Source organism: Myiozetetes cayanensis, unplaced genomic scaffold (genome assembly GCF_022539395.1).
Source record: "Myiozetetes cayanensis isolate MyiCay16 unplaced genomic scaffold, myiCay2020 scf5-8, whole genome shotgun sequence".
NCBI lineage: Eukaryota > Metazoa > Chordata > Aves > Passeriformes > Tyrannidae > Myiozetetes > Myiozetetes cayanensis.
Window position 1 is genome coordinate 67,261,753 of NW_026087742.1, and position 27,279 is coordinate 67,289,031.

Sequence of the window (27,279 nt, forward strand, 5' to 3'; positions counted from 1 at the left end):
AGCATGTTAAAGAGAGATGATCATATCTGCTTTAAAAACCCATTCCTAATCATAATTAAAAAGTTAATATAGATGCATTCTAGGAGAGGGAGAAGAGGAATGATTTCCATTGAATTAACTTTATTAATAACATTTACTATTTTAACCTTTGTGTAAGTAGCCAAGAGGGAAAGGGGAAAAGAAAGGACCACAAAAAACGTGAGAGAGAAATAGTGTCAAGAAAGAGGAAATGTTCAATAATTCCAGAAGTAAAAGCATCTTCAACATTAATTTCAATCAGAAAAAGAAAAATTCCGCGGAGAATGTAGTTGCAAGTTTAGAGATGAAAAGGATAAAAGAATAACACAAAAGAACACTAATTAGCAGAGTACTCAGCAATTTGCAAAAACTCAAATCTAAGTCAAAGTTTTAATACTAAAAACAAAACCCAAAAGAAGTCATAAAATTTTCAAGCTTACAAATATGACAACATATTTATCTGTGAAAACAGAGTGAAAGCCAGAGGAATATTGTGCAATAAGATTGACATAGAAGAACCAGTAGGAATATTTGCTATCAAATGGTCTTCCTGGATATTAAAAAAATATACATACATTAGAAATTAATAGGTTGATAAGCCCTAAGTCATATGGTAGAAGTAAAGGAGATATAATTTAACAGGAATAAAGAACCAATGTACACTTAAGAAAGTCTAGGGAGCTCCTAAATTCTCCTAAAGAAGCATTCTGACCCAATGTTAAACAAGAGAGAAAAAGCTGATGTAGCACAAGAACTAGAATTAGGGACTGCTACAAGATTTTCTAATCTTCAAAGATAAGCGACAAGAAAATGTAACTAAAAACAACAAAAAAGAATTAAATGGAAGCTTATCTATCCCATCTCCAAAGTAAAATAAAACACCCTTTGCAGATTTGATACTTGCTACTGCCTTTTGCTTATATATTATTTGGGGAAATGCACACAATGTATGCAGTGCATACAACATGATGTCATGTATACTCTACCTGTCTCTGATGAGTTTTTGTTCGCCGGTGGAGATGAAGGAATCGGTCACAATCTGTGCACAAATTCCCACAGACATTACATAAAATGATTGCAGCAGTTTCACCATCATCATGGTTATCACACATTGGCTGAGAGAATATAAGAAAAAATATTAAATAATTCCTCTTTATCACTTCCTTTCACCACCTGTTTTTATTCTCCCCCCCAGTCATACACCCCACACTTCCCCTCTAATTTATAAAGGGCTATAAAGAGCTTGTTTTGACTATTAATGCTTTAGAATAATCAATATTTAAACAATTACTCCTGGTCACAAAAAGCCTCAATTTATGGCATCAGTTTTTCTGATATTCTTCATCTCATGTTTTGTGTGATGTAGCAAAAATGTGTTTTTCAACAATGTAGTTGAAACATTGTTTTTAACTAGTGTTGAAACTAGTTGAAGAGATTTCTGTTGAAACTAGAGAAGAGATTTACATGGTAACAGTGGGTTATGGGCATGTTAACAGAGAAGTTCAGAGATCCGAGTACTCAAGCTTAGTCAGCAGGCATGATATTTTACCCTTCATTACTTTGATATGGTATGTTTACTCTGTTCAAACATCTAAACAAAGCTGTAGGTCATCTATAACTCAGAGGCAATATGGTTGAAATAACAAACTTCAAAATCCATCATAAAATTAAGTGTCTCTACTGATACAATTTTTTTTTAAATTCAACACGGCTGTGTTTTGCAGTTCAAAATACCTGCACAAATAGGAGTTCAACAACTGATTTTGATTATGCATATGTTTGAGAACAAGTTTCCATTGTAATCACAGAACATGTGGTTTCCATGATACTGCTCATGCAACTTGGAAGAGAGTTCTTTCAAAGCAGTTCTGGTAGGGAGACACACAGTTCACCCTCAACATCTGAATATGATGTGAAACAGGATTGGGGAATTTCAGGCTGGGTTCAGCAGCTCTAAGAATTATTTGCTCCAAGTATCCTTGGTTGCTAGTGCACAATCTTTCCTTGCCTCCCACTCAGTTAGAAACAGTTTCTCTCTCTTCAGGATAATCATTCTCTACTGAGATGGGGAAGAGGAAGCTAAATTACAGAGAAGTGGTTATTGAGGAACACAAAAGAATTGATTTTACTATGTGACAGGGATTAAGACAGAAAGAAAAAGCTCTGATAGAGGTTGTTGTATCAACTGAGTCAATCTACTCAAAAATCCATCCCACAGGTGTTAAGAAGGGCTTGCTTCATCCTGAACTTAACCTTATTGTTTTAAGTTAAAATTTCTGTTTTCTGAGCCGTGCTTGTCTAGAACACAAATACTTCAAATATGTATGTACAATCTCCCCTGGGAACAAAAGGGACAAATAAGGTCAAGCTAAGCGTACCTTTCCCTACCATTATTCTAAATTCTTTGATAACTGAATAAATAAAAATAAACACAAAGCCGTATGATTTTCAGTCTCACCATCTGTTTCTGTTGCCCATCCTTTCCCATCCATCTTCCTGAGGATAGTCTATCAACATGATCCTGATCAAGAACGCAGAGGGATGCTAAGGCCAGCCACAGCTATTGAAAGGTAAGGTAGAATTAAATGTCTTAGACACATTACGAATGAAAATCAAAACTCAAACAAATACTAAAAAGATAAACTTTGGCTGATAAGAATGTCACTGTTACCTGCAAACGATTATTGCTAGCTGAAGCCTGCTTACACAACCCAAGTTCTTTATTTTCTAAAATAAGTTGCAGATACAATAAAACTTACTGGCGTTTTGGGAACTACCTTGTTTCTTTCAGGTATGTCACTTTATGGTTATAAAAACAGTAGCTACCACACAGGAAAGAAAAAGTGAAGAAAGAACAACAACAGCTCATTACAGAGAACTATGGCAAATACAGACTTGCATATTGCTCCCAAACACTGCAGGCTTTAGGGAAGGTACAAAATGCAAGGACACAGACTAATAAATATAAAAATAAAAACAAACCCCAAAACTAACCCCCACAAAAGTTTAGCTTAATGAGACTGGTTTTCCTATGTTCTCTGCTCACTCCTCACATTTGAGATTACCTAGAGTACCCTACCAAAAGCAGTTCTGAGGTAACTATTCAGAGGAAGCTTTTCTCTCTTCTCCTTTGACTACTGTGAAATCCTGAAGAGATGAGCTACATGTAGATAATTTGTCAGTAGCCTTCAACCCAAACTGAAACACACTTGACAGCTGCATTTTGGAATAGTTTTTAATCAAAGGTTTGATTTGAACAAAATTGTTTTTGTTGAAAAACTCTACTGGACTCTCCCCAAAAAAACACATGATAGAGCTACAGTCAGTCAAAAGAGTAGCTGGACTGATGCAGGGTTCCTCTAAGACCTGGCTGAACTAATATGGTGACAGGTGCTGCCAGTGGTAGTCCAAGACTGTGACCTCCAGAAACCAGAGAATATATGAGTAACAAAAATAATGAAAACAACATGAGTGTCAAATGCTTGTAACCATTGCAAATATTTTTTTTTTTTTTTTTGTTACAACTATTATGCCTGAGAAGCTAAAATCTGTACACCCTAAAATAGTAAGAATGTCATAATTTACAAATATGCTTTTCATGGTATTTCAAGCAATCTATTACGGTTAAATTAGTCTCAGTTCCTATAAAAGATTCATGGAAAAAGGAAAGACCAAGATAAGAAAAACATACCAGGTAAGTAATAGAGGGCTCAGCAAATAATCTTTTATTTTGAGACAAACACAGGTGAAGCTTAACTTAATTGTCCTAGAGAACATCTGTTACTGAGTGTTTTCATAATACCCTTGAGATGTGGCAGCTGATTGAACCTAGAAATCAAACCACTTAAAATAATTGCATGGAGAGCTGCAGAAAGACAGCTGATGCATATTTTGCATTTTTCCACACAGATGATCTCATAAATTTAGCAAAAGGCAAGTATCACAAACTTAAAAGCAGAATTATTTCAAGAATAAGTGCCCAAATGTATAGGTATCACATTTATTCTTCATTATTTCTGAGATACCCAAGATGCATATTTAATTACAATTCACTTTTCACTTGTGTATTTCTGCCACAAAGAAGAAAATTAAATCTGCTGGGACACAGAGAAAGAAAATCTTTTATTAGGACATACAGTGATTGCTTTTGGATACCTGTCCATTATGCACACAGTTAGATTTGGAGAATATAAACTATATACTGCATTGTTTCCTGAAGCAACCTGTATAAGGAAGTTTGTTCTACCATACAGGAAGGCTCTTAGATGGTCTCTCCTCACACATTTACAATGAACTAATGCTAAATTCAGTGAAGTTCTTACTCTGGTTGTTGCAATGCACCTCACTGGTGATCTGTATTCTTCTTCCATTTTGGTCAGAGCTATGATGGTTTCAGCAATAGCATTCTTTGTCACACGTGACCATGCTTCTGAAAGATGACCCTGTTAAAGAGGAAACTCAATTTATTATAGCTTTTATTAATATAAGAACAACTAAAATTGTTGCTACAAACAACATTAGGTTAAGATCTCAATTCAGGACAGAAAAAGAAGTAGTCAGGGATGACTTTGACAAATCAGGTCTTTTTGTAGAATTATTTGGGTTGGAAGGGACCTTGAAGATCATCTCTTTCTAACTTCCCTGCTGGGGTAAGGTAACAACCTTCCACTAGACCAGGTTGCTCAAAGCCCCATCCAACCTGTCCTTGATTTTCAAATCACAGATCTGGTAAAAATTAGCCCTCAAATACTCAAGTGACTGATTGAGGCAGTCTCTGAACAGCTATTGGAATAAGTAACTCAGAATTCAGGTAGAGGGCATATGATTTGCAGAATGCAAGATCATATTCCTAAAGTGTCCCTCATCCCTCCTGGAGAAAAAAAGATGCAGAGCTGGAGTACAGGTGAGTGAGTGACTGTGAACACCACACAGATCACAGTGGGTTCCTAGAGAAATCAGGTTCACTTGCCTAGCTCAGCCATCCTGAATACTCTCCATAGTTTCTGTATTTGAAAGAAATAAAACAGAGTACACAGGAAACATCAGAAGTACAAGCATACTTTCCAAACTAACCTTTAATATTCTGAGCCTATGGCACTGATTCATACCCTAAAGTTTCTGATTCAGAGACTGCTGTCTCCTTCAATTTTTATTGTAATCTGTAAATTTCTAAACCTCATGCTAAAGGTGACAAATAATTGAGACTCACTGGACTCTAAAAAGGAAGGTATAATGACTAAGTCAGATGCAGGTAACTATACATTGCAAATGTTGAGAAAGTTCTGTGAAAGGAATCACATTTCTAACTTTTACGAAGAGAGTAGTAAGATTGATGTCACCCTACTGATAATTAGCAGCTCTAAAACGCCTCAAGTGTGGTTTTCAAACAGAGACATACTTTAATTGTAACTCTTATGAATTGTGAAATTCTGAAATCTTGTCAGAATCAACAGCAATTGCAAAGAACTTCCATCCATCTTCATCAACTTTGAGAAGGAACCTCCTTAATCTAAGCACAGTGAATGGTTTAGAAAGCAGGACTCCAAAGCCGAAGATACTGAAACACCTTTCAAAGAGTATTCACAGAAGCTAATCTGGGTCATTTAGAGCATCTCACTGAAGCAGACACAGAATGAAGGAAATAAAAACACCCTCCCAACTAAACTCCTTTCCCTGTAACATAAACAAAACTTTTTTTCTTTTGCCAGTATTGTTTCTGGGAAATAGCTGATTTACCTTTCATCAATATTTCTGCAAAAAAACCTGTTTGAAGCAGATATAGCTATAGAAAATTTAAGCCCAGATGGTTAAAGTAAGAAGCAACTATAAATGTAGATTTCAGTCAAAGAAAGAAGTCAGTTTCAACCAGAAAATCCACACATAAAGTCTAAATACTGTTATCTTACTCCACAGATACTTTTCTATTAGACTTCTGAGTGCTCAAGATTCAAAATATCGGGTTACTAACTTAATAAAGTAGACAATGACCAACAATCGCTTACCTCTTAAATTTCTGGTACAACAGACTTATTTAAAAGCTTATATCAAAACTAGATTTCTGTTTAGCAGAATGAGAACTCAACTGGCTACTGCTCCTAGTCTAGACTCTATCCTCAAAACTACACTTTTTTTTCTTGAGACCAATGCACATTTAGCAGCTCAACCCAAAGCTAACTATAATAGAAGGTAATGAAAAGATGTACTCTTCATTATCAGAAATATTTGAATATCCTCTACACATTTAAGGACAGAAACTCACTGCTGCCATGTCTTTGATGAGTTTAATGATGATTTCTGAAATCTGTGTAGGTGTTGAACCCTTCATCCACCAATGACTTTCACCTCGACGAATGTAGCTGCAAAGGACATACAGTAATAGATAAATTAAACTCAAGTAATTAGTTACTATTTGTCAAAATCCATGACAAAGAAATAAGTGTACATATTCAGCACACAGTAGCTTGTGGTTTGTTTTTTTTTTAAATTGAACTCATGAATAGCATGACATACGGCCAAAGTGTTATACAGTTTTTTCCATTTATAAACAAAGATTATAAGGACAACAACTGACTTCAAAGAAGGTGCCTTTAACTTGAGAATATATACATATTTTTAAACAAACCTGGAATTGAAGATCATTGGAAGTGTGACTGTAGTAACTCCTTTGCCTGCAGTAGTGCCAGCTGTCCCTGTGATAGTAGTTCCTTTGGCTTTTAGCTGTACAGTGAGAGCTTTGGCAATGCATCCCAAAAACATGTCCAAGATACCTAGTTTATTCCAATCTCCTTTTTCTGTTGAATGAATGATATCACTTATATCTGCTGGTGGAAGAGACTTCACTCCTATAATACTAGCCAGGCGACTAGGGGTTACCTCAGGCAAAACTCGTCTCAGTAATGATGTTACCTGGAAAAGAAAAATCAGAACGCAAGAATTCTTACCAAGACAGCTGGAGGTTTTCAAGCAAAATCAAATAAATTCTTTCTCCTTCACAAGCTATCTTAGTAAGAAGGACTGAATCTAATTTCTGTACTTAATTACTACTCTAAGAAATTCTGCAATGCTTCTCTCTTGCAGGAACTTAGAATCCACCTAGAGAAGGAACAGCAGCTAACAACAAGATAGTACATTAGTGTATTAAGGCAAATGTGTTTATATATTGACGTTGTATTATGTGCATATAACTATACATATGCTCAGATAGACACCCCAAATTCAGAGAGAAAGATATTAAAAGTCTGCTTGAGGATACCAAGAGTAGAAAGGAACTGTCTAGTTCCACATTACTACACTTACAGCCTGAGTGTAAGACACATGCTAAAGAGTCATGCCAGTTCAATAATGGACACTGGTAATTAAAAACCTCTCATCTTACCTACACAGGCTATATAATGAAATACTCAAAACCCACTGTATACTTAAATCCTGTCCATTTGACAGACATTTTTACCATCCTCTACTTATTCAAGGTCTATTCTTAACCAGTGAAGCCTCTGCTTCATCTGTTAATGATGATTTAGCAAAACAGTCATTAGTCATTCCACAATTCTAGTTGTCACTGTGCCTTAAGGTCAAACACAATATTAAAACTACTGCCTCCTCAAATCATGCAAATATTTACCAACATCTGGAGCATAGGAAACACGTATAATTGGGGCAATTGTGTAACTCTCTAATACGCTTTCCCTCTAATGAAGTGGCATGAGATCTTACCTCACACCTTCACACCTGAAAACTTCACTGCTTTTTGTACAGAACTCCTATTTGCAATAAATAAACACACCAGCTTTTAAACTTCATACATTTGAAAAATGGAAAATGAACAGCTCTGATATATAAAAGGAGCACCTCTGGTTCTTGCAATTATATACAATAATTCTGGAAGAAGTTGTCCTTTATAAATAGACAAATACAATACATGTACTTAAAGTCTCTTTTTTGGAATGTAATACATAATGCTGGTATACATTTAAATAGTACCACAGTCATAAGATGGTGAAAACTTTAGAATCTGAAATTTCATCTTAAAAAAGAGAATTAGTCATTGCAGCAGAAATTAAATTTCTGACAAACCAAACATACATACCTAGACATGAATGAAACTGTTTTAAACATGAACAACTGGGCTACTGTGAAGTAAGATTCAATGAACACTGTGAAGTTCAGATTGACTGAAGAATCCTTTGCAACAGCACTCCCAGACAAAAGATGCATGCTTATGTAAAAGATCCCCACCAATTAGGACACAAAAAATTACTAACTGCTTTTGTGCATCCTACTTAATTTCAAAAACAACCCCTGCCAAAGCAAACCACATGTCCCTTTGATGTATAGTTTGAAAAAGCATTTTACCCTGCCCTATTCAAAACCCTTCAGAATAAGGACAAGAAGGGTGAAGAACAACATTACTCTAAGACATTTTAGTTTGCTGATTTAGGTTCATGATGACCTAAATTGAGGAATTTTGGGTTCCTACACCTCAGTTCTACCTCTTGGAGACAAAGCATTACAAACTTGCTCAAAAGTTACTTTGTTTTAATTTCATAACTGTAGCCTTCATTGTCTTCAGCACTGTTTGTGCTTCCTACAAATAGTTTCCTACAGTCAAATTGTAGTGGTGCTGGAGCATATATGTATTTATACATCAAACACATAAAACTTTTTAACCCCATTCAAAAACTGGAAAAACACCCTAAAACCTGACCCTTAAATTCCAAAAAGAAATTCTGTATTTATTTTTTTAACATATTCAGAAATTTTTACTTGCCCTCTCCTCATTACTGCGATAACAAAATGAGTTGCATTATTTACAGTCATTCCCTATGTGGAATATTTAATCAAAAAAAAAAAAGTTCAAATACACATTACACTATCACACGGACAATTTTAGGATTCTAAAGACATTTTTCTAGGAATACCAAGATAAACAAGGAACAGCTGGCCCTCACCTGTCTCTGCACCCTGGGGGAAGCAGTGTGTAGCAATGAGAAGAGGTCCTGGAGCAGAGTCAGCTGCTGAGCCAGGTACTGCCGGCCCACATTGGAGCCGCTGAGTGCCAGAACCATGGAGAGCAGCTCAAAGCAATAGGCGTCAGAAGAAGCATCTTCATCGTTGGGCTGTGAGTTGGCATTCTCCTTGCTGGAGATGGCGTGCTCCCATTCCTCACGCACACGCGTTGCTTCCATTCGGATGGCCTGGACTATATGGGCACACACCTATCCAAAGAGAATCCAAATACAGAGTAACTCCTAAAAACTTTTAGAAAGTGAATTATTGTGTTTTAGGCACCTTCACAACTATGGCTAAAATGGAAAACCTGTGAAATTTTGCCTGTGCTTAAATTACTTTTTAACATAAATTCAAATGAAGAAAATTTGGATTTAAGCATAAAGCAAAGATCAGATAAAATTCTTCAGAATTAAGATTTAGATTTAATACTGAATTTGCTCATCTTTATTCTGGAAAATTTAATTGAAATTATTTCCTTTTTATTTTAGTTTCTGCCTTTTAGTTTACTTTTTACGTAGAATTCAGGCTAAAAAAAACCCAGAAAACCCCCATATAAAATCCCTATGAAATACATTTACTCAATACCACCAAAAGAAAAGGACTTATTAAAATACTTAGGTCTCTTTATTTGTTTTTTACTCAGGAAGATTAAAAATATTTTAGAAACAAGATTTTAATTTTACCAATAGCATGTTAAAAATAATTTTTAAGAGATTTTAAAGTTTGCTGAGTGATAAAAGAGTAAATTCTGTTTAATTTACTAAACTAACAAATTTCAAAATTATTAATAGCTTTTTCACTACTGTGAAAATCCTTATGGCAATGTTTGTCCCATTATAGGTATAACAAAGATAATATAAAAGATGCTTATTGGGTATATTTTAAAAAAATTAGGTATTCCAAAGAAAAAGAAAACATACTCTAACTACTGCTTTATGTTAGGAAAAAAACAGACAGGCTAAAAAAACCCACAACACCCAAAATTTCATTGATTACAGAAAAGAGTAACTTAAGAATCTATGCACTGATTACCTTTTTGGAATTAAATTTTATCAAACCTAAGTACTTTCTGATGACAGAAATGGGGAGAAAACATGTACAAACTAAGAATCTAAACTCTTGCCCCTGAACCTCACCTAGATCCTTGTGAAGGTCTACTACTATGCTATTATTACCGGCAAATATGAGGAAGTACCATTTACAACTCAATTCTAAAACTTTTGGAATTGAGTCTAATAGGGTGAGAGGTTTTATCCAACTAAAATGAATTTTCTTTGTGTTGTTTCTGCAGATTCTTCATCTAGAATAAACACACATACTATTTAAAATATAACCCAATATTTGTTCATAAAGAACAGAAGAATTTAAAGTATCAAATAAATGGTTCTATATTTACTGAAAATAAGCATATTTATTACAAGGCACAAATATTTAATCCTCAAATAATTTCAAAGTGAACAAACCTGTTTCTGCAAATTTGTCAGTTTGCTCCGGCTGAATATGATCCCTACCATGTGCTCCTTCAGGTCTGCATCTGATGTTGCCTTCATAAAAAGCATATTTAATCAGATCAAAAGTTTCAAGAACATTTCAGAATTACTGTAGCAATTAACATGGAATATATCAACAAACTGTGTTTTAAAAGTTTGAGCTTTTTGCTACAGAGAAATAAGATATGTAAGCAAGATCAGTTTAACTATTGTTAATAAATACCTCTTCAAGAGGAATTTGAGCATGAAATGAAATAAATAATAAGCAAAACAAGTGGAGTACAATTATCTGAGATTCAACCCCTTCGTGTAGGTTATTACAATCAGTGATTAAGTCTTTGTAAAGCAGTGCACAGGATATATTTTTCAGTTTGTATGTTTCATAATAAAAGAAACAGGGAACACACAACGAAGTTATCACACAGCCAGTGTGAGAAAAATACACTTTTACAAATGAATAATTCCGCCATAGAACTTACTGCCACAAGCTACTGGGTAGAACAAAACTATCTACAATGTGAAAAAAAAATTACTTTCATTTAGGGCAGTCCAATTTTTGGCTATTAAACAGGACAGTCCATATACAGTAACCCTTCCAGGAACACAAACTAATCCTTGCTGGAAGACAGAGAAGTATAGCAGGTGAAAGGATAGTAGTACAGTTTCTGCATATTTTTTTTCTGAACATCAGCGGAGCCCCTCTTGAGGCACAAGATAATAGGCAAGGACTTCCAGGTTGACCTACAGGTGTTAAGTACTTCTGTAATTGCAGGCAAATTTGTGCCACCATTACTTTGATATGGTGCATTAAAGTGCATTAATGCATATCCCTAAATTATAATTGTGGCATTTTACTTCTGTTTTGATCTAAAAATTATGTAGCATGAGAAATGGGATAAATACTGAAAATCATCTGGATCATTTTTTCAGCAAAGTATTATTGATAGAATACAAATAAATACATTGTGTACTTTTTCTTCTCCTTCTGGGGAAGACAGTAATGCTTTTTCTTCTTGTTCTGGGGTTGGCTCAGCATCTCCAGAGATGAGTTTTCCAAACACCTGGAAGAAAGACAGTGACAATCAGCATATCTCAAAGATAAACCTGTGCAGCTGTGGCATTTTAATTTAAAACATAAAGCACTGAAAGTCTACAATTTATAGTAACTTTCACAGTATAATGCATCATTAAAATCCCACCTGGGATGTTATAAGTCGGAATACTCTCAGTGTCTCAGATTCACAATTTCTTTGTTGAGCGACACTTGCAGAAATCTGGCCTGCTATTTTGATGCTTTCACCATCTTTCCATCCAAGAATTTTCACTTGTCGAACTCTTAGTGTGTTCTCTGGACCCTTCAATTCAATTTTGATGATGTGATTGTCACCCCCAGGAAGTTCACTTGTTACCCAGCCAATATGTCTTGAATCCAAGTCTACCTGTTAAAGAGGAATATAAAGATGGGAACTGATGTTACATCAAACAAAAAGTCACCTACCTCTAAAACAAACCTATCATGTATCACTGCAACAAATACTATGCTTGCAATGAAATTTTCATCCTGAACAGTAAGACTTCTGTTTAATTATAAAAATATTCAACCTTGTGAATTCAGATTTTAAAAAAAGTCTCCAACTTAAAAAAATTATATATAGTCATCTCTCTTTTGTCTTTAAAGCTTCATAGAAACAGTGGCCTACCTATACCTTTTATCCTCAAAGCAAGAGTTCACATATTAAGAAAACCTAACAAATTAAGCTTATTTTAAAATACTTTTTTTTTTAAATTAACATAAATAATGCTATAAGAATCATATATTTTGCATGGAACTGCAATGTTATTACCAGAAGCTAGAGTAAAAGCTTGATCAATATTCAGTATACATGGCCGAATTTTATCATTAATAATGCAGTATTTCCCAAGAATTATTTTGATGCCTGATATTTGTAAAGTAGTTTACCTACCACAAGAAGTGGAAACTATTTGCTTAGAAAAATCTCTTGCCATGTGCAGCCAAAAAATGACAACGGTTTTCCTGTGTCGACTGTTAAAATGTTTACCTGCTTTATTCTGCAGAGATCTTCTACTGCCTTGCCAGTTAGGAAGGTCATTGAAGTCACTTTGTTCTGCAACAGACAAGCAAAATAAGAATGAAACACTTCAACTGAGGACAGTTCTAACTATTCCCATATTAAGAGAGCATGTAATAAAAGAGAGAAGACGTTTCATTCCCCCCCAAAATTTAAAAGTGATAAAAACCAAGGACAAAGAATTCCAAAGCACAGCTCTCAAAAAAAAAAACGTGCTCTTTATATTAAGAGCTGTAGTTGAAATACAAATATATTTGTAACATTACTGAACAAATCAGTAAAAGAATGTAGAAAATCTAGAAAATAGTTTGAATTTTATGAAAGCTCCTTATTTCAATGCTTCTACAGAAATGAGCAAGAAAAATAACTTAAAATTATTAAATGCCTGAAAATGTGTCTGATATTGAAGACACCAGTTAATTAAGTTTCCCCGTTTCAAGTTCATGCAACTGCAAACTCAGATGGACTACAAAATCAAACGGATCCTAACAGTTACTACTTTAAAAATTACAGGATTTAGAAACTTTACTTTGAAATGTGAGCTTATGAATTAGAATTACCAACTGAATTGAAGAAAGAAAAAGTGGTTCTTGATTGATAAATACATACAACTTGGACTTCAATGAGACATATTTAATTTCATTTTCCTCTTACCCCAAGATCTCTGGAATTGTCTACATGAACACAAACGTAACGTGCATTGATTCCTTTTACACAGTTAATTGTGATGTTTTTAGTTTTGTTTTTATCCTCATCTCCTGATTCCCAGAATGTTTCTGTAGACCCATCTGTTAAACTACCAATCATGGCAGGTCGGCTTGAAGTTTTAATGTCAACAATGCTGGTTAGGTCTTTTAGACAAACCACTATACACAGTTCCTGTGAAAACAAATGAAAATACTTGGAACAGCTGAAAATAAGCCCAAATACAGGCATTATTTACCATTTTTAAAACCATGCAGACATTTCTGTTCTGAGGAACATGCTTTCGAAGAAATTTGTCATTTACTGGTTCAAGTTACTAAGTCCTTTAAACTAAGGGAAATATTAATAGCTAACAGCTGAATGTATTAGTAAATGCCTAAATGTATTAATAAATGGAAGAAAACAATTTGTCCTCTTTGAAATAACAGAGGAAAAATATATATGCAAACACGAACTGGAAGTAGACAGCTTTAAAAAAATTAACTAACTCAATGACACAAATGGACTACAAGACACTCCCCAAACACTTCACTTGTAAACCAGCACTTAAATGCGCTGCTCCAAAATTTAGGTTTGAGTGATATACAGGTTAAGGGTCAATATTTGAACCTCTAAAGCTAAACATGACAACCTAAATATCAGTAACAAGATTCCAAACTGAGATACATTCAAGGAAATACGACATTGCAATAAGCAATCTTTTAATTCAAACAGAATCATCATGGGAAGTACATGCTCTTCACAAATGATCTCTGCTTCTGAGAGGGAGGTGGAATACTTGCCTGATTCATGACTTCAAAACCAGACTGAATGCTGATACTAAAACTCTCTTCACTATCTCCATCATCAGATTTAGACAAAATATTGTTGATATGATGAAAAACGTTGCTCTGGTGCAGGAACTGGTGATCGGATTGTTTGAATTTGAGACTCCAGCACCTGAAAACACATTTAGTGGACTTTGAAATTTTGAATATTGTTCAAAGATATAACCTAGCAGTGAAACTATTAATTACATTTTTGCTTCTCAAAATATTTTCTATAAACCTTTAATTTCAAATTTGGCAGGACCTTAAGTTTTTCTATGCGTCATTGAGGAAGGCAGGAATAAACTTTTCTTAGAATTTTAATAGTGAATTTGTGCTTACCTTAAGGCCATTTGCTGTAATGCACTACCACTGGGCAGAGACATCATAAGATCAGAGATTGTCTGAAGAAGGCGATGAAAAGTGTGCGGTAAGGGGTGAGCTGCTTCGCCGGCAATCACTATATCTGACAGAGGATGCTCACATACTCTTGTGTCTTTTTCCTAAGATGCAAAGTAGTTTTTTAGGTTATTAGCAGACTCTCGGAGAAAAAAAAGGTGAAGTAAATAAAAATATTTATGCTATTTGGTTTAAGATTAACTGCAGCAATCCTGTAATGAAGATGAACTTAAAGCAGTTCCTGTCAGAGAATTTTTACAAATTGTTTCCCCCTGCTTCTTTTTTACAAGAAAATCTGATCCTGTTTGAACCACAGAAACCAGCTGCACAGACCCAACATACTGACAATCCAAAGCCAGATTCAAAACTGTTATTTTAAACCCTTTAAGTTGTCTATGTATATTCTTGCAAGTAGATTTCCCATGGATCTCAACTGCTTTAATACCTAGAAATGCCATGGTATTATTTGAAATTCATTTTTGGCACATGCTTACCTAGGGAAGAATCATCAAATCAGACACTGCTCTGTATTTTGCTGGAGGGTGTAACGTGGTAGAACATACTCAGTGTATGAATTAGGAAGTATTAAACTGAACTCTAAACTAAATATTATCAGTTCTTCAGAAACAGTTCAAAGTCTGGGTATTCCCATTTTCCCCAAGGATCCCGTAGGTAGCATCCTGTTCCCACCATCTCCTCTGCAGCTTAGTAATTCTTGCATTTTGTTTTGCTTTAGCAGGTTACAATGCTGAAAAGACTCATTTCAGAACATCTCATTTCAAAATAGGCTTAGATTTGAAGTGATAAAGATAACCCTGACTTTTTAACAGTACTAGCATGCTTTTTTGTGAGCTATTCTTTGTGAACATGATAATATGTTAAATCAGAGCTCAGTCTAGAAGAGATTGTATGATGATACCTTTTGGATGCGTGGTATCTTAAGACTATACCATTTTACATAACTAACTATAGATTTTTCTTAAATCACTACATTAACTATGTCCAGTGTACATAGAATTATGTCTATAATTAATTATATATACACACATGTATAAAGAATTACGTAAGTTAACTATACATTTTCATAATTAACTATGGACTTTTCTTAGAGCACTGAAAGACAGAGTAGACCAAACCACAAAGCTTCTCTGAAAAGTATTTTCTCTTTTCTTTCCTCTCATTGTGGGGCAAAGGAAAAATAAAAAGCAAACTGAATTTTTTTGTTACTGGATTAACAATGTGATTGTGCCTTTTTGCATTTTTATTTCCCAAAAATACTCAAAAATGATGCATTAAAAGACTATGCAATTCATCAGCACAAAAAATCTGATGATTTAGAAGAAAAATTAATTTATCTGTGTCTACAAAATGAGTTCAACTACAATTTAAGGTTCTGTTTTACAGAGAGAGGATTAAGGAATTATTTTTTTCCACATAAAAATATTTCTAATTTGCCTACAAAATCAACAGATATGAAAGGAATGCTGAACGTGACTTACTTGTTCTGCATTTTCTTTATTTGACTTATTTTCTTCATCCTCTTCTTCTTCTGGCTCTACAGGTGCAGGAGTCAGGGAAGCCACAAAATGCCATAAAATATCATGAAGAGAAGTCGTTTGAATGACATTACAAAGAAGCCAGTTGAAAGCCTAAAATAAATTACATACAATGAGTTATCAATTGGTTAAGCTAACTTACTGGAGTAAAACTATTTCTTAAACCATTTATGTATGGAGGTGCACTGATGCTTTTGGACAGGCAAATAATAATACACAGGTCTTCAAGTAAGACACATTGCTCTGTAGCTAAAACAGTTTACTAAAATGACAATTATATTACAGGGGACATAGCATAATCTTAAAAAACACTTCCAAGACAGAATTTACAACCATTTTATTTTAATCATAAAATACCTCCATGGCAAAGACTCGGCAAGCAGATTTCCGTAAGGCTTGTTTCATTGCTATTTCAAGTCCTTCCAGATCATGATGCTGGATTACAAATGCCAATACTGGCCACTGGAAATTTCTCTCTCCTTTGGAAAGAGAGCTGTGGGCGGAGATTAACCGAGAAAGTTCAGGAGATGGATGTCTCAGGAGAGAGGACCCCACTTCTATTCAAAAGCATAAAAATATGCATACATTAGATTCTTTGCACATTTTAATTTTATAGCCACAGTAAAAATAAAAAGCAATAAAGCACTTTTAGAATTGATATATTTTTTTCCATGAGAAAATTGCATTAAAAAAAAGCAATGTGGAAAAATGGTGCTTCAACTGAGAAACAAAATACCACCTTCACTTTTAAATCAAGCCCAAAGATTCACCACAGATTTCAAAATCAGTAATTCCTGAGCTGATTTTAGGCTAATCCTGTGCCGACTAACAAACAACTAATGCTTATTAATAACTGAAAATAAAAGCCACTCATTAAAAAAATACATTTGTCTATAGTTTCCAAGAAGAACTGCAAATCCTTGAGTAATTTTTCCCTGCTTCTGATGTCTGTGCTCTTACCTGCATCTCCACTGTTGACTCGTCTCCTAGGGATTGCCTTTACACGTGCTGGCAAAATTGAGTGCTGTTTGTCATATTCTGATGCAACAACTGAATACGATCTTTGAAAGACTGTGCGCTTTGCAAGATCTGTATCTGTTATTGGACTGGTTTCCAGACTGCAAAGAAATAAGTGGTACACTCATTAAAAAATATATAGAGTATTATTTGAATTACTCATAAATATTAAATAAGGATACATGCATTTCATAATGACAATGCTACTACTGCATGAAAGTTTGTCTTATGCACCTAGTAACTGTTTAAATGCTGAAAAAGAAGGAACGTGTATTAGAATTACACATGGTGCAAAAGCATGCAAGTGCTTTTTAAAAAAATGTAATGATGTACATGGTAAGTTCCAAGAATTTAGGTATTTTTGGGAGAGATACAAACACTCAGATCATGCCTGAATTGAAGTTTCAGACCAAACTTGTCCTGAGAATGCATGTGAAAACATCTATGGAGTGAATTTTTAATATGCAAGCCAACTGAAATTTAGAACTTTATGTGATAGTATATCGTTTCTAACATCACTAGCCTTAAAATCAATTTTCAATTGCTATGGCTATACCTCTGACATGTTTTACTCCTTACCTTCAGTGGACTTCTTACAGTCTGCAGAAGAACTCCCAGCTTATGCTGTCCCTATAGGCCTCAGGAGACCATGGTGTCCACAGTTTTAATAAAGGAATATACCAATACGATGCACTCTTAAGGAGTTTTGTTAGAAAAGTTCTATTTCTGAAAAGACTACATTGTAGATTGTAGTATTCCAATAAACTGTTTTTGCAGTCAGTATAAAATATAACAGATTGAAATAAAAACAGATTAAAAGCAAGTCTTCTCTTCATTGCATCCTCACTATAATATGAGGAATCACCAACATCTGAAAACACTAAGCATCAAAGTTGATTCTGGACTATTACTAACAGTAAGAGCCTTTTTTAGCCTAGCAAAACAAAAATTTCCGTAACTGCTTGAATTAGATCACAGTAAACTTAATGAGATAAGCAAGTGGCTTAACCTGGCAGAAACCATCTAGCACTCTTGGTCCTAGATAGCATTAAGTTGTAATTTCTTTAGGGACATTTTAACTTGAACACAGAATGAAGCAGCAACATTTGCTCTGAGAACTTTACGGTAATGGAATTTCCTCCCTTTAAAACTTCCCTTCAGAATGAAATTTTGAATGAAGAACAACAGCCACTTCTTTCAAAAAGTCCATTAATATATACTCAGTCATCTGTGGTACAGAATAGATACACAGTGAAAAAAGCTGCTATGTTTTCAAGGAGTTTGCAACAGCTATGGTCCTTGGATTATTGATCTTTAGGTCACTTCTTCAGTTTTAGAGATTCTGAAAAAATTGTCTCTATAGGAGACAGGCAAGCCTGGAGTGAAGACTGTGGATAAATTTTCCTGAGGTATGCTAAGATTCCTTCTCAATTGAACAAAATTTTTTCATATTTAGGTTGTAAACCCAGGACCTTTCTAGAGAGAAGCAACTGATTTGCAGTACAGTTAAAAGTTGCAATTGTGATTTACATATTCCTTGCATATTTGCATAATCAAACATATTCCATTGCTAATGGTTGAAAATATACCTGATAAGTTACGATACCCTGAAGATATTTTTTAAGTACAGCTTCCTATGCTTTTGGCTTTTTGTTGCCATTTCAGAGATTGATGGGTGCTGATCTGATACTTTAGTTATTTAACTGCAGCAATGCTTTCCTTTTTTTTCTTAACTGATGTTATGCTAACACTTTAACACTTGTACATAGTACCTAGAATTATAAGGAAGTACCTTGGGGGCATAGATTTCATGTTACTCTCTGGCTCTTCAAAGACATTAGGACTTGCATCAGGAGTAACTGAGATGTATGGTGCAGGTACTGAAGTTGAGCGCAAGTATCTCATCTCATCCTGGAAGAGGTTGTCATCCTGGTACCCAACAAAATTTTCATGATGATGCCTAAATCATATTAGATTTTTAAATTAGGATTAAGGATTACAAGTTCCTGAAACACACATGCACAAAAGTCCTCTGCCAATACATTTAGTTAGCCAACACTATTCATTTACTCCTTGTGTACTAATGCTTTTAAGCTAGTTGTGACTTAAAAGTGTTACTGGAAAATACAGTGGCATTTTCAAGCAAGAGGGAAAGGGGATCACCCTTTACTGTCTTCTAGTATTTTTTTAGGTATTTCTAGAATGTATTTTAGGCCCGAATGTCTATCCAACGTAAACATGAGACACTACAGTGAAATCTACTTAAGAATACCAAGAAAGCACAGGTCTTCTGGTTTCCTTCTTACTATTTTTAACTGTGACGAGAAAAAAGTAGCACACGTGTCTGCTACTAACACATTAAGTTAAACTCTTTTGTAAATTCTAAGTTCTTTGGACAGAAACTAAACTGTTGTTAAAAAATATTTAGCACTGAAAAACTACTTAGGGTATATTTGACATTATGAGAAAATACAACGTATGAGATTAAACAAGATCACGGATTAAGAGACAGAAGAATAAACATCATAAAGAATTAGGAAAATATGTATTTTTCTATGTAAGTTTTAATTTAATTTATACACACATTTTTATTCAACGCTATACATAGGTGAATATTAAAGTCAATATTCATATGCTTCCTTTAATTACCTTGCTAAAGTCTGTAGATAGAGACATGGCATTTTAATGGGAAAGTCTTCAGAAATTCCTTCTTTGAGACTTGGAAGTTGAGACTGGAATGCTTTTGCAGGGTGATAGCAGAGGATACTAGGCTCAGCAGCACTACTCAGTGACAGTAAATAGAGTGCATTTGCTTTAATCACTTGATGAGCTTCCATAGTTGGCAAGGCACGAGGTGTCTTAACTTGCATTGGTTTTCTCCTCGATTGTTTAATCTAGATAAATTTGAAAACAATTTAATTAAATTATACTTCACCACAGGAAAATCTGGTAACATAACTTATACTAAACCTGCTTGATTCTTCCTGTTGTAAAATATTTTCTATGACAAAGTGCACTTCTTTTATTTTTATAACTTTACAAACACTTAATAAAAGCTGATAGCTTTGACAACTGCCTCATGATTAATTTTGTGTGCAAAAAGTTTCAACAAGTTTAGTTAAAAAAATAAAGTTTAATTAGCATTGTTCTGCTTACCTTAAAACCTCAATATATTTGCATACTTTAAGAAAGAATTTGAAATTAGTCCTGAAACACCAATATAAGAACACCACCTTTCATACTATTCCCATTAAAAACTGCTTTACTGGTATCTTGTACGCAATGGTCTGGGTTATTAAGATCATTAATGAAACTATAAGCACCAAGTTAAAACACCACTCATTTCAGTAAACAAAAAAATTCGAAGTTAAGTAAACTGAAAAATACTTAATAAATTAAGTATTACATTCACTTCTGCGGTTATAGTGGGACAAAAAAAATAAAATCACAAATTTGAAAACACTATCATCTGAAGGGAAGAAATCTGATCTGAAGTTTGGAAGTCGGCAAAATTTCTATCTTATCGTCTTAAACCTATCAATGGCATAAGAGGATATTCCAAAACCATTCAAATTTATTAAATTCCAAATTTTTTAAACTGGCCCTACCTTATTTTCAAGTTGTGAACACAGCACTATTAAGGAGATAGACATCTAAACATATGAAAAGCAGCTGAAAATACCTTCTCTCTTGCTGCTGCTTGCTTTTCACGGAGATATTTTTCTCTGCATCGATCGCAAACCAAATACCAAGTGCTTCCTCCAATACCACCGTCGCCACAATTGCCAGCCCATCCTCCACAGAAGTGCCCAATGCTGTTGTAACCTTGGCCGCCTGCGTAACGGCCACAACCTACGTCGGGGAAAGAGGGAAAACAAGTTATTTCAAAAGTAGAGTTACTATTGTATCTTTTATTGCTGTAGAAGAGGGATGAAGAGGGGGCAGGAAGACACTTGTCTTTTCCTGGTCTAATTTTCTATGTTTCTATATGTCTGAATTGGTTACAAAACAATGTTTTTGTCCATGTGTCCCACCAGTATCCAACAAATCCAAACACAGAGCAGTTTTCAAGTTTTTATTATTTTATTGTCCAAAGCATCAACAGTTCCCCATTCAAATAGCTGGTGGTAAGGTCAGTTTTATAAGTTAGCCAACATTATCTGTAATTTAATAAACATAAAACTCTTACCTCCTAGCTAACTCTAAAGCTTAAGAGGGAATAGACTGTATCCCTTTGCTGATAAGCATTTCTCAGAAAGATTCAGGGAACTGATAATTGCTAAATAGAAATTTAACTTTGCATACAGAGCTAAAAAAAAACATATATACAAGCAAGTATACCAAATATTAAGTCCCTGATATCCAGTACTGACAGAACAGATAAATAAAAGTTTTCCATTATTAAGAGTAAAATAGTAACAGAAAACTTTTGGTAATGTAGAAACTCTAAATGATCAGTCTCATTTTTTATTTTCCACTTTCTCAGCACAGTTTCAAGTCCTCAAGTGAAAAAAATGGCATGTTTCTGAAGACCTACTGTAAGGTCAGAACATTATTTTGACTGTGTTTCGAACAATGTTATTTGGCATATTTGAAAGTTTAGATCCGTAACTACTTGAAATTACAAATACAAAGATGTGTAAATAATCTTTATGTAAGCATAAATTTTAATTTAGTGTATACAATTGTAAGAGTCTGGAAAAAAATTATTACCAGTTCAAACCAACAATCTCTCTCCCCCACTTCCCCATGACCTCTCTCTCTCTATCCTCTCTGCCCCTCCCCTCTTTCCCCCTTTACTACTACTTCTCCTTATTCCCTTTTCTTGTTGAGTTGAAATTTTTTAAATCAGTCCTTTATGAAATGCTTTATGTTGACTATATGCTTTACACTTTTCCCAATTTTCCTTATCTTCCAAAGTTTGCCAGTACAAGTGTGTCGTTTTGACCCCTTGAAAACGTTGTAGCATTTTTCCCATGTGCAGCCTCAAGGTATAAAAGAACTGAAGGCCCCCTTAATAAACCCACTCGGGCAGGTTTTGGGGCTTTATATGTTTTTGACATAAAACCCCTCTGATGAGCTTGTGAGGTGAGCCTGGGGTCTTACAAGATAGCCTGACTCATTTTCATAACAGTAACTAATACCAGAACGTGTGTGTGAAATACACTTTATAGATTGTCATGGGAATTAAATATGGAATCTTACCTGGATGAGCTTGCCTCATGTGGTAAGTCACTGGATACGGATGGGATTCTCCACACAACTCACAGATGGTGTCTTTCTCAGGTCCTCCCACTGCAAGCTGGGCCATTTCACCAAAAAGATTTCCCCTTGGCCTAGTCTCAACCTTTTCCTTTTTCTTTTTCTCTTTTTTAGCTTTCTTGTTATCTTTGTCACTTTCCTTCTTCTTTAACACCGCGCAAGAACCAGGACTTGGAAAAATCATGTTTTGGGAAGCTGCTTTAATAGTTGCTAAAGAAATATCTTCCCAGAAAGCTACTAAGTGCTGCAGTGTTAATGGAAGAGGAGACTTGGATTTCATTGTGTGATGACTGGATGTTTCAAAGGAGGTAGTTTCAGTTTTTCCATCCTCGCACTTTTCATGCAGAGGCGGTTCTTTTAACATTGAGAGGACTTTGTTCTTATTGATGCTACCCATTTTGGATATATCTGGTCCATGAGGTGAGATGTTGAACATATTCAGAGCAGATGATATTTCCAATGAATGCCTATTTTTCAACTTGGTTTCTTTTTCCTCTGCAGGCTGTTGAGTAAGACTGCTTCGTATGGGTGCATGCTCTTTGGACAGTTCTGGATTAAACTTCAAAAAAGATGAACATGCCATAGCATCATGAACTATTCCTTCATGCCAAAGAAATGCAGCAAATACAGCTCTAGCACATTCTGCAACAGAAGGTGACATTGCTTGTTTGGCAGGCTCTACGGGCTTGGAGCCATCTCCTTTGAAAAGAAAGTTGGATTTTTCCTTTTTGGGTCTTGTGTGCCTACCAGCACATTTACGGCTCACTTTTGGAGATGCTCTCATGTCTTGCTCATCCTTCAGTGGTGCTTTTCCTATGCTGAAATGGACTTTATTAGAACCATCATCCAGACTTCTGAATTCAGTGTTGTCCTCACAGGTGGTATCTGTAATGCTGTCAGTCTTTAAAGTACTCGAAGTACATACTTCAACTACCTCACTGTGAAGATTTTCTTGTACAACATGAGGGGAAGGAGCTCTATTTTCAGTTTCCGTAACAGGTTTTCCATCTTTTGCAATAATTTTTGGTTTAGGTGAAGTAGACCTCCCCCTTAAGGGTTCTGTTAGTGGCACTTTCTTTTTGCGAAGGGTGTCTGGATCTAATGTGTAGGAATCTGATTTGGAGCGTTCTCGAGGAGGATCAAGCTTTGTTTTTACAGGGGATGAAGGTTTCTGAGGTAGAGTTTTGTCATGGGGTGATGAGGATCGTGGAGAACTAGCACCAGATCTAACAGCTGTAAGTGTCTTTGTCTTTGGAGAAGATGACCTGGTTCCAGGCCCTGGAGATTCGGCTCTCAGACCGGTAGTTGTTCTTCCATCAGTTTTTAGTGTTTGCAAAGTGTTGTGATTTGGCGACAAAGACCTGCTGTGCGAGTCTGACCGCAGCTTTGCAGCATCTGATTTCAGGATAAGACACTCACTGGCAGATAAACCTTCTGTATTTCGGGGTTTCTTCTGTTCAGCAACAGCTCTGTTCATTCGCACATCAAGTTTGGGTGACCTGCAGTCAGCCCTGTGCTTTGATGAGGTGTCCGTCTTTCCAGCTGGAGAAACCGGTCTAGCAGCTCCCGTGAAATTAATTCGGTCACCTGTGTAGTAGATTTTATAACTGAATAGTTACATGTTGACAGTGATAACTTAAGTAGTAAAAAACAAGGACTAAAGACCTGAACACAAGATAAAGATCAGAGACATGCTCCTGTCCACATAAAAATTAGAGGAAATATGGTAGGATCTTTTTTCACCTAGAATATTTTCAATGTATTTCTTTTCCTAAAGATACACAGAAACAAGTGTTAGGAAATATTTACACAGAAAACATAACTATGGAGGTATCAAAAGGCATAGTTCGCTGTTTCCACAAAACACTAGTAAAGGAAGCACAATTTACACCCTTAGGTAAAATGCCAGGAGTTAATTTATGACAATTGCAACATAAACCAGGGATTATTTCTTTATTATCCTCATGTGTGTCAGCCTGACTGCAACAAGAGACTTGCATAAATCTATTACCAGATTTATTTTTTTTTTTTAATGCTCAAAAGTCAGGAATTGTAGGAAGTAAACAGAGTTATTAGGTAAATTGGACAAGAGGCTTGTAAACACGCTTAAAACTATTCAGATTGGTAATCTGAGGTATCCACCTTTTTAAGACCACAAACTCTCCGTGTTCTGCTACCAAAACACGACCTACTGAGAAAAACTCAAAACCAACAAACCCACTTCTTTCAACCACTAAGCTAAACCAACAACTCTGGTCAGTGATGCTACTTTCATGCACTACTTTATTGTTCATGTGCACATTGACTCTGTGCATATATTACTCTGCAGAACTATAAAAACTACAGGTAGCTTGATGTAAGTCCATACAAAAATTAATACAAGCAATGTTGAGATTACTGGCAAGCAATTCAACAGTTAATACAGCTGTCTCTCCAGAAAGCCTTACACTGCAAAGTCTTGAACGCAGAGTTAAATCCTTCTGATCTGAATGGGTTTTCATTAGCTAAACATGAAAAGATTTCCCTAGTGAAGCTTGTAGATATAGGACACAGTACTTCGGATTATTTTACTTTTCTAGATATTTGAAGGTCATTTCCATTTGTCTGGGTGTATTTTTAGGAGGCAACTATGTGTCAAAAAATAAAGTTTCAATTAATCAGAAAAAACCTGCTAATTTGGGCCTTGATTTCTAATGGGAACAGGTGGTCATGTTTTGCCTAGTACCTTCAGTATTTACTTAGGAGGTGTGAAATCAGTGTTCAATTTCTTATGCATTCTGGGATTTGAGCCAATTTCATGCAGTTCTAAATCACAAAGACTTACCCCTATGATAGAAAATATATAGATGCAGTTTTTTAGTTTCACAATCACAATTACTTTTTACAATCCCCCCCCCCAAAAAAAAAGAAAAAAAAAGAAAAAAAAACGTTTTGGAGCAAAATTTAGCAACCCAGATGTTTCCTTGGGTTACAAACTGATTCTTACTATTTTGCTATCCCCCATATTTAAGTACCTTATAATAAAATGAACAGCAATACAAAAAAGTGAAGGGAATGAATTATGTCAGAATATTTAACAAAATTGAAGGTTAGACCACTCTCCTGCCTTCCAAGGTCATAATAGGAGTTCATACTTCTCCAGGCACAGAAGAAATACTGTGTCTATATTCAGGAATAATATGCCAAATGTAAAGAGTAGAATATAATGATAACATCTCAAATACCCTTCGAATTAATTTTGAGAGTCTAATCTGTGTTTTTTCTCATGAGTTCTATAAGTATTTTTTATGTGGGGCAGGGAAGAGGAAGGAAAGAAATAGCACGGTACACTGCAGTTTATAAAATGATTGTTCTTGCTAAAAGGAAAACCCAAAAAGTTTAAGTATCAGTCCAAGCATTTCACACATGCCAGCTGAGTTATACACCAGTTTTACTGATGAGCCATTTTGAGATGTTTATTTTGTGATCGATAAATTGCAAAATGCAAATTCTAATTATTTTTATACACATTTTTCCCCCGAAACAAATAAAATGATTAATTTAAGGTCTGCCAGATGAGAAAATACTTTAGATAGAACTTTTTGCAGAATGTCTCATAGAAGAGATAAAAAAAGCAAAAAATGACAATAATCTTTTTAGAGGACATAAAAAACTTCAAGCCATTCAGCAATGTATCAAAAATAAAGTACGCGCACAATTAGTGCATTTCAATCAGGAAAACATTCTAGAAAAAAACTGCTTATAAAAGGTATAGCCTAACAGTAGCTTCCAATAACAAAAAAAAGTCTTGTATTTTAAACACAAAGGTTTGGTTTCGCACATATACAGGTTAATAATCCTAATTGGCATTCTAGACTATCAGCACAAAAACAAAAACTCCCAAATGAAAAATCGCATAATATAGCAAACAAATACCAGATTTTTCCCCCCTTTTCTTCTTACATACTTTGTTTGCGTGTTGTTTGAAAACAGGTGTTATTAAATTAGATTACCATCACTTTCCTGTTTACAAAGCAGAAAGAGGCAGCTATCATTTGTATCATGGAGTTGTTGCAACTCAGGAAGGCAACACTGAATGGTTATATCAAATAAATTGCCAACAAATACCAGAACTGAACATTTGTTTTCAAAACATTATTTTAATAAATGAATGAAATGAAAATGAATGGAAGGAGAAAAAAAAAGAAAACGACATTTTTCATGTAAAAATTTGAATAACCTTGCTATGTTGGCATGCATACCCACCCTTCAGTTTGTGAGAGAGAGATGAAAGAGCAGAGGCAGGCCCAGCTACATCACTAGTTTTGTAAATACGCTCACGAGAAGCAAGGCAGCAGGATGGAGTTTCTACAGTGGAAAACAGTTGCACAGAAGCAGCACAGATTCAATGGAAAAGCAGCAAAGATAAAAACAAGCATTTCAAATGATAGATATTTCCTCTGTTAAGTATTCTGAATTCATTTTTTAGATAACTACATCAGCTGTAAATGAAAAGGAGTAGTTTGTAGTAGAAGGCAGTAGGTCAGTTCCCCTGATCTAAAAATGCTGTGACTTCAGTATTAGCTTTTAGGACCTAAAAATGTAATGTATGGAGAATAGCCAATGAGATTTATAGTTTATTATAAAACCCAGCAGTGCCTAGTTTGGAACTGAACCCTGGTTTGAACTGAAGCCTTCTAATCTGTAAATTCAGAGATGAATTATTTAGAACTTCAATATCACCTTCTGGATGATAAATTTATACATTCTTTAGTGAAAATTAGAGAACATCTACATATTTCTGTTGAAAAGTCTTGCTAATCATTGAAAAGAATGAAGAAAAATATATTAAACCCATCTAAACCATCTGTTTTCAAAACTGACTGCACCTCAATGTTTTGAAAAACTTCTCTTACATAACGTGAAGTTTCTCAATATGAGAGACAAC

At 34.9% G+C, this 27,279-nt stretch overlaps 1 protein-coding gene across 11 annotated transcripts in view; it reads right to left on the reverse strand.

Moving 5' to 3' along the window:
* The window catches only part of MYCBP2 (MYC binding protein 2), a 173,245-nt gene that overhangs the window by 9,049 nt on the left and 136,917 nt on the right, over nt 1–27,279 (reverse strand). For 10 of the 11 annotated variants that reach the window (XM_050333825.1, XM_050333831.1, XM_050333830.1 and 7 more), the window contains 20 exons: nt 22,296–23,939; nt 20,773–20,942; nt 19,740–19,984; nt 18,883–19,050; nt 17,034–17,191; nt 16,431–16,630; nt 16,017–16,166; nt 14,461–14,621; nt 14,095–14,251; nt 13,262–13,486; nt 12,578–12,643; nt 11,717–11,956; nt 11,480–11,578; nt 10,491–10,571; nt 8,967–9,233; nt 6,641–6,924; nt 6,278–6,374; nt 4,341–4,460; nt 2,477–2,578; nt 1,005–1,133 (listed from right to left, as the gene is read on the reverse strand). In XM_050333825.1, the coding sequence (XP_050189782.1) occupies nt 1,005–1,133; nt 2,477–2,578; nt 4,341–4,460; nt 6,278–6,374; nt 6,641–6,924; nt 8,967–9,233; nt 10,491–10,571; nt 11,480–11,578; nt 11,717–11,956; nt 12,578–12,643; nt 13,262–13,486; nt 14,095–14,251; nt 14,461–14,621; nt 16,017–16,166; nt 16,431–16,630; nt 17,034–17,191; nt 18,883–19,050; nt 19,740–19,984; nt 20,773–20,942; nt 22,296–23,939 (4,763 nt within the window). The remainder of the gene's footprint in view (nt 1–1,004; nt 1,134–2,476; nt 2,579–4,340; nt 4,461–6,277; nt 6,375–6,640; nt 6,925–8,966; nt 9,234–10,490; nt 10,572–11,479; nt 11,579–11,716; nt 11,957–12,577; nt 12,644–13,261; nt 13,487–14,094; nt 14,252–14,460; nt 14,622–16,016; nt 16,167–16,430; nt 16,631–17,033; nt 17,192–18,882; nt 19,051–19,739; nt 19,985–20,772; nt 20,943–22,295; nt 23,940–27,279) is intronic. The other variant, XM_050333822.1, reaches the window with a different exon arrangement.